Here is an 8,549-nt window from a genome sequence, read left to right as displayed (position 1 = left end):
TCACCCCACTCTGTATATAAATGTTTTCATATTTTGAAAGTTTTAAAATATTGCAAAGTTTAGATCAAAAATGACTGATCAAAATATTTCAATATTTTATTAATTTCGGAATCGAACTTCAAAAATTAATTTCACAGCAACTTGAATTTCCTCAGGACTTTTAAACAGATTAATTAGTAATTGGTAAATGTAAAACAGGGAAACACGAAGCCTTCTAATCAGTTTTCATGTAATTTTTTTAATAAAAAATGAAAATGAGTTGACTATTTTTAAAATGTTTGTTCTATTTTCCAGAGATATGTAAATCCATCTGCGTTTCACCATTAGAGGAGAAATTGTTTCAAAATTGTTCTCAAACTAAGAGCCCACCAGGGCACAGAACAATAACAACAACAACAATAGCAACCAAGAAAGGGATTCAAAAGAATAAAGGCTTCTTTTTATACATTATATCTTAATAATGGAAACTATTCATGAGAAACCTGGTAGGTGAAGTACATTTTCTCTTTCCATTAACTAACTAGCAACTTCAATATTGTAGTAATGTAGCCATGGTAGCAGGTGTGCAGAATTTAAAGGTCATATGTATTTAAACATTTTTATCAAATAACTGTCACAGAGTGACAATCACTTGTTTTTATTTTATTCATAGTTATTATTGAATTAATACATGTAGTGTAATGTTTTATAATAAACAGCTGTAGTAAATTTTCATTCATTCATACTCATCATTGTTATTGTGTATGTATTGTATTCTGGTTTGTTTTGTGTTCTGATGTCCCTTGATTGTCTTGTTTGGATTATATCTGTAGTTATATGTCACAAAATCCTTAAGGAATGTGACGGGGGAGGGTGTATTTAGTCATTACGATGTATCATATTGGACTCAAAGCTGTCTAGCGTTGGGACAAGGACTTCTTCCTCTTCCAGGTGGTTCCAATCAATTGCAGTGCAGACAAAAAATTAGTTTCTATATTGTTCAGTTTTAGTGCTTGGTATTTCCACTACTTTTCTGTTGTTTCTTAATCTGCTATCTATAATATTGGATGTCTTGTAATCTTTACAAGTTGTAGTTCAAATGTTCCTTTTTGTTTTTGAAATTTTATGCATTGATTGGGTGCTGTTGTAGTATCTGCCCCACAACCACTTTGTAGAAAAAGATCAGCCTTTGCTGGTCTGTAACAAGGGTATAGGTAGAGTTCTTTAAGCATCTTGGTCATGGTACCCTTTCTCTTGATTTGTATTCTTTCGTTATAAGAGGTGGTCTTGTACCCCTTCTCTGTATAGATTTAATTTTATTCTTTCTAGTTTGGTGTATGGGTTTCGTGCAAGAAATATCTGAGAGTTTTGCGACCTTGCTCTATTCTCGAATATTTCTTACCGTGAACTACTTATTTCATCACATGTTTATGAAGAATGTTTCCTCATTTGCAAAAATAATAGTCTTTGTGGATAGATTTCACACTGTCAAATTACGAATAAAAGTTGCTGTGAATAGACAACTTTCACATTTACAAGATTTATTTCTCTTTGCATGGTCAATCTGGGGTCAGTTGGTGTAATCCACTGTTGTCCCTCTATAACATTACTAACTTTATTGGGCAATGTCTTACTGTACAATTAAATCTGTATGTGTTTGTTCATTATGTTGTCTGTGTTGCTCCATACTATGGCAATATATGAACGTTACAAATTTGTCAGAAAGCATTTGAAGGTTTAAAATATTTACAGGTAAGTTACGAAGGATATAGTGAGAAAAAAGATCGTTACGCTGGCAAAGAGAGATAACTCTTAAGAACATGAAAGTCATATGTAAGGGTTGGCTTACAGTATTCCTTACAGAACCTTAGTAAATCTGATAGGAAGCAATTTAATAATTTGATTTTAACTAATTGCAATTACATAAATATAGTGCAAGTGCATTTTTATAAGTATGTCATTTTCATTGCAGGTCACCTTTGTTCTTCATTTCTTTGTTTTAAATAAGTCATAGAACATCCATCTAATGTTTCGCTAAATTTCCAAAGATGGAATATCCTGGCATAAAAATTTTACCATATGGGGTGAAAATTATTGAAAAATTAAGCCTGAAAATTGAAATTTTATTATATTGTATGTATTATGTTTTTCAAAGGAAACTTCATGATTTATCAATTTTAGTTCATACTGTGAATGTAATACATACATCTCTCATAGCAGGGGATGAATTTCATTCATTACTTAATAAATATATGAATTGTTCTATCTATACATTGTGGTTGAATCATGATGAACACATGTAGATATGCAAACCCTATTTGGGACACATTTCAGACTTGCTGAATGTTTACTTTTCACTTCTTGAAATAACACATTTTAGTCTGTGCATGCATAAAAAGGATATATTTAATGGTCACATTATGATTTACTTATTCTTGTATATTTGTATATTTACACTAAAGACATGCACTCATATTTTGGAATGATGATCTCACAACATTGCTGAACTAATGTAAGCATTGCCATGGTATTTACTTTCTGAAAGTATTTATTTGTACAGTTGAACTTTGTTATCTTGAACACCAATATCTCTAATACCAGGGATATGTCAAAGTGATTTGTCCCAACCACTTTTTCTTTACTATCTTGGTCCTGTCAAGTTTGAGATGATCAGCTTTGACTGTAATATATTAATACAATCTATCTGAAATATCTAAATTTGAAGTCTTATTTCCAGCTTCCAACTGTAAAGAGCATGTCCACTTTGAAGCAGAGCAACTCAAGGACCATAATCTTGAGATTCACGTGAAACAGAGCGACGGTCAGGCAGACGTCCACCTGGGATTTTTACAGGTCAACCACCACTACGTCGTTTGCTTCTGTGTCAGTGATAGCCTAGGGGAGGAGGTTGTCTATGATAAAAGGGAAAACCTTCATGTTGAGATCCAGAAAGTCACCCCTACAGAAGATGGTAGGAGCAAATTTAAAATTCCTTCACAAAGTTTTGATTATGGGCAGACATATACATGCTTATACATAAATTTTATTCTTGATACTAAAATCTTTTATGAAATGCTCAAGAGGACACTCAGAATAATTTTGCTTGAACTCTAAATTTTTTTTTTTTAAAGTAGAACTTCTAATTTTCTTCTTCATATATTAGTTTTATTGTACTTCTAAAAATAATTTAGAACGTTGTCACTTTTATCATTGGTTTTCTTAATCTTGATACATACTTTCAGATATAGTTTAGTAAACAAATTTAATTTTCTACTGAAAAGTATAAGGTATTGTGAATGGAGTTTCCTTGAAAATATTACTTCATTAAGTACCAAATTGGCTCATCAGTAGTCTTTAAAGAATTGTCTCCCCTTCTTTAGAGAATGAAAATATTTTCTTTTATGTAATTTGTTTTATTGAAATCCTAGTCCTGTGACCTTTTGTGTTATATTATTATCTGGTAAATAATAAAATCTTTTCTAGTATTAAGTTACACATTATCTGGTAAAAAATGAAATCTTTTCTAGTAAGTTACATGTATATTATTTATTTTTCCCCATGACTACCCCTGTAGGTAAGGGACATGATCTGGTGCTGCATTTTAATGCTCATCGAGAAAAGCTGCTGACAGAAATGATAAATATATACAGTAAAGACCAACAGAAGAGGCTGAAGATTGTTATACATGCCAGAGTTCTAGGTAAGGTTGTTATACATGTCAGAGTTCTAGGTAAGATGGTTATACATGTCAGAGTTCTAGGTAAGGTTGTTATACATGTCAGAGTTCTAGGTAAGATGGTTATACATGTCAGAGTTCTAGGTAAGATTGTTATACATGTCAGAGTTCTAGGTAAGATTGTTATACATGTCAGAGTTCTAGGTAAGATTGTTATACATGTCAGAGTTCTAGGTAAGATGGTTATACACGCCAGAGTTCTAGGTAAGATGGTTATACATGTCAGAGTTCTAGGTAAGGTTGTTATACACGCCAGAGTTCTAGGTAAGATGGTTATACATGCCAGAGTTCTAGGTAAGATTGTTATACATGCCAGAGTTCTAGGTAAGATGGTTATACACGCCAGAGTTCTAGGTAAGATTGTTATACATGTCAGAGTTCTAGGTAAGATTGTTATACATGTTCTAGGTAAGATTGTTATACATGTCAGAGTTCTAGGTAAGATGGTTATACATGTTCTAGGTAAGATTGTTATACATGTCAGAGTTCTAGGTAAGATTGTTATACATGTCAGAGTTCTAGGTAAGATTGTTATACATGTCAGAGTTCTAGGTAAGATTGTTATACATGTCAGAGTTCTAGGTAAGATTGTTATACATGTTCTAGGTAAGATTGTTATACATGTTCTAGGTAAGATTGTTATACATGTCAGAGTTCTAGGTAAGATGGTTATACATGTCAGAGTTCTAGGTAAGATTGTTATACATGTTCTAGGTAAGATTGTTATACATGTCAGAGTTCTAGGTAAGGTTGTTATACATGTCAGAGTTCTAGGTAAGATGGTTATACATGTCAGAGTTCTAGGTAAGATTGATATACATGTCAGAGTTCTAGGTAAGATGGTTATACACGTCAGAGTTCTAGGTAAGATGGTTATACATGTCAGAGTTCTAGGTAAGGTTGTTATACATGTCAGAGTTCTAGGTAAGATTGTTATACATGTCAGAGTTCTAGGTAATCAAACACAACAATGAGAAGTTGTAGTATTTCCAAGGTAATCAGATTGTAATTTTATTAAAAAAAAAAAAAAAGATTGAGGATGCATTGTATTTCATCAGACTGAGTGAAGTGTAATCAACGTAATCATATTATATTTACATTTCCAAATATTTTCCCTTAAGATTCTTTGCAAACTAGAAAAAGTTTACGTTCTCATAAAGTATCGTGGGATGAGTAAGAATATTTCCATTGTGATGTAATTGAAGTAAAAAAATAGTGCAAACTTTTTTTTCAAAAATTATCATTGAATGACAAATATATGTGGCAAGTCATCAGAAAGATAATGTAAATATAAGATATGAATATAATTTTTGAGAATTCATGAGGTACATGAACTACAACGCTTCACGTCTGCATATTCATCATGAAGCACTAACGCGCTTCATGAAATATGCCTGCGTGAAGCGTCATAGTTCATTTCCTCATGAATTCTCAAAATTAAATTCATCTCTTAAATTAATGTAGGTTATACCCAATTAGATTGTAATATATTTCATCATCATCAACTGTTACACCTTGTTGTGTCTAGGGTAGTATTATCCAGAGATTATTACAGTGTATTAACATAAACCAGAGAGATAGCTAGATCATATGATCATCAAAGAAATCACTGCTGATTCAGTAAAAAGCCATTCCGGCACACAGAGTCTGTAATGCTTGCACACGTGTACCATTATGTAGGAATGTGTTTAATGAGAGTTAACCTATATATCAAACAGTATAAACCAATCAGTCATTATGTCTCCTGTATGCTTATGGTTTACCATTGAAGGTAAAGGAAAAGGGACTCCAGCATTGAAGAATGGAATCAAATGTTACAAAGTTGATACGGATGAGGACTCGGATGCACACAGTGACTGGCAGGGATTCTAAACAATGCACAAATCAGATTGGACAATGCCCAGTTTAGTATTACTAGTATGATCCTCAGATTGAGTATTCTCGCTAACAATTTAGAGCATTTTGTGTAGAAATCTAGATGGAGATTATATGACAATTGATATTTTGATGATTAATTAATTGTTTTATTGATTAATATTTTTTTTTGTTCAGGAATTCTTTATACATGTAGTTGAATTGTAGATATTTTAAAAGTATTCAATTAAACAGAACATTGGTTGTTCTATAATGTGTCCATTACAATAGTCAGATAGAAAACTGGGCCCAACTCAATATGAAATCTGTTGGTTATGATTTCATTCAATATATGTAGGTCTTCCAAAAATAGCTTCTGTATGCCCACTGGCTTTTATTTATAGTAAAATCTGTCAGATGTAACAAAAAGTGCCTAAAAGATTCCAGAAAATCTGGATTTTCATGCTCAGAATGTAATTCAGAGACCAGCATTTATACTCCTGCAGATGTGATGCATCTGAGTTTGTATACAGCCATACAGATATTGTCATGTGGGGAAAGCTAAGAACTCTTACATGATGAAAAAGAAAGTTAACTCTTTAATAGACTTTTTTTTTTTAACTTTTTAAAAGATACATGTACAGCGATTCAAAAAAACAAAAACAAAAAAACAACAACAACAAAAACAAACAATATACATATAATGTTACAGACTTTATTGTTACAATAGCCCTGAATTCTGCTAAAAAGATTTTTCACACCTGATAGTATATAAAAAAAGTATCAAGTTTGAGTTTCAGTTTCTGAAAGCATGTACATTGTGTTGTAAATTACATGTATTAAAAAATATTCAAATTTCTTTACATTTGCATTTCAGGTTTTTATTCATTATCATGATTATACAAGAAAAACTTGCATGTACTTTTGACATCCTTATTTTCTTTCCCCACCGATATTTATTATTTTAGTACAGATATGTATTATTAATATACCATGTTATGCAGACAGAAAATTATCCCGGTACATTCTGAAGTTTTCATTTTACCATTTCATGCAGTCTTTGAAGTTGGCCTTAATTTATGGATAAAAATGTTTTGCTTAGATGTGAACTAATTTTGAAAACATTTTTTAATGTTTTTTTTTTAGCAATTGCTAAATTCTCCACTTTATTTGATTTAACCATTTCAACTTTTATTGCAAAATACATGTAGGTACTAGGGTTCACAGTGATACATGCTAAGTGACATCTTTCTGGAAGTGTACTGGTTTATTTATATCTATACATTGCTGAGTACTGTAGGTGAGGGTTTTACACCCCTGAAAACAAATGCACATATGCATGCAAACTTTCTGTAAAATCCTTTTTTTTTAAGTACTGGCACATGTACATTGATCAGTTTTTTAAGTGAGCCAGGTATGAACTGAATAGTAAAAAAGGTACTGTTTTGTTAAGCTATAAACACAGTCTGCATCTCTTTTCTGTTTTAATGAACATCTTACTGTTCACATCCCTTTTTTGTGGTGAACATTGAAATATTCCTAGGCTGTAGTTTATTTTAAGCTCATACTATCTAGTTTTCAATGTGTGGTACCAGTACATGTGATGTACACACATTACGAAGATCTATATATTATGATATTTATACAGTACATGTTGTATGTTTCTATTTTTTAAAAATGCTCTATGCATTTCCTGTCAATATTCTAAGATAAGATGTTGAGATATATATTGGAGTTGGTTATACTGTCATTGTATCTGCATGCCAAGGTTTAGTATTGTAGATACAATTGTAGAATTTAATGTCAGTTTTGTAGTTTAAACTGAACAAATATACTGTATAAATTGTGTTTTGGGTTGGTGAATTTCTGTGTACCTGCCAATATTTAGATTTATTATGTTTTTTGTTTGTTTTCATTATCAATTATGCTTGTTTTGTAAGATTTTTTCTTATTTTTAGCAGCAGATATATTTTGATATTAATTTACAACATTTTCCAGTGAATTCCAGTTTAAGTTTAGTTTAGGTTCTCTAACAGTCTATAAAAACTTGTACTAATAAATAGATTCCCCTGTTTAGTTTCTGACAACTGCTGTATATTTCTTTCTAATGTGAGCTTTAGTTAGTTTTTTAGCTTGTGTTCAGTTAATGTAGAGAACTGATATTTCGTTGACAGTGTTAATGAATCACAGAATGACCTATTAGATAATAGGATCCTAAGTAAACTCGGTCACTGGATAAAATCCAAAGCTTTATAATATTTCCGAGTATAAATTATTTATTAAATGCAAATCTTGCTATATTGCATCATATGCAGTTTTATAGTTGGATGGAATGATTAAAAATTATTTTAATAGACATATTAAGTTATTCAGAACCATTACGGCAGTTAACTGTCATCTACTGATAAGAGTAAATTACCAAAAAACGAGATCAATAAGACCCTTCTAATTTTCAATCAAATAATGCTGGCCTAAATTAAATTCAGAATATGTGTTTAAAATTTACGTCTGAAGAGATCTGAATTTCACCAAATTATCTTTGATATTTGGCTCCCTTTTAATCCTCTCCTTAGTTAATGGCTGCACATCATATGTTGGTCTCAGATCAGGATAACTGGGGACATCATGTAAAAAAAAAAAAGAAAAAGGAAAAAGGGATGGTGTCATTAAAAGTACAAATTTTTTAGCTCATTCCAGCATTTAGTCTAATGGAGGTCTATAATATATGTAAATCATATTTATATATACTGTTTTGTAAAGTAATGGGATGTGGGAATGTTTAATATTGATATATCTTTATATAAGTACTTAGTTTGTCAAAGTAGTAGTTTGTTTATCTAGAAGTGATTAAAATTGTATGCAAGAAAAGTGTTACTGAGTTATATATGAACACAAACAGCTGTAACATAAAGTACAAACAGCTGTAACGTAAATTACTATGCATGCTAAATTGATTTCTGCCCACATTTTACACCCATTC

The 8,549-nt window shown here is 31.2% G+C and overlaps 1 protein-coding gene across 1 annotated transcript; it reads left to right on the top strand.

Annotated features, from left to right (window-relative positions):
• The first annotated feature begins 167 nt into the window (after positions 1-167).
• LOC133194161 (uncharacterized) lies at positions 168-8,216 on the top strand. Its single transcript, XM_061330161.1, has 5 exons — positions 168-183; positions 295-485; positions 2,717-2,950; positions 3,554-3,679; positions 5,487-8,216. The coding sequence occupies exons 2-5, from the start codon at positions 461-463 to the stop codon at positions 5,585-5,587; spliced, it is 486 nt and encodes a 161-aa protein (XP_061186145.1). The 5' UTR covers positions 168-183; positions 295-460; the 3' UTR covers positions 5,588-8,216.
• Positions 8,217-8,549: the final 333 nt, after the last annotated feature.

Source organism: Saccostrea echinata, unplaced genomic scaffold, assembly GCF_033153115.1.
Source record: "Saccostrea echinata isolate AGI-Se365-2 ecotype Australia unplaced genomic scaffold, CSIRO_AGI_Sech_v1 ptg000001l, whole genome shotgun sequence".
In the NCBI taxonomy this organism is placed as follows: domain Eukaryota; kingdom Metazoa; phylum Mollusca; class Bivalvia; order Ostreida; family Ostreidae; genus Saccostrea; species Saccostrea echinata.
This window is presented reverse-complemented; position numbering and strand designations above follow the sequence as displayed.

Coding starts and splice junctions, on each gene's coding strand:
- LOC133194161 (XM_061330161.1), top strand. CDS start 461: ATGGAAACTATTCATGAGAAACCTG. Junction 486..2,716: donor AACTATTCATGAGAAACCTG/GTAGGTGAAGTA, acceptor TCTTATTTCCAG/CTTCCAACTGTAAAGAGCAT. Junction 3,680..5,486: donor TATACATGCCAGAGTTCTAG/GTAAGGTTGTTA, acceptor TTACCATTGAAG/GTAAAGGAAAAGGGACTCCA.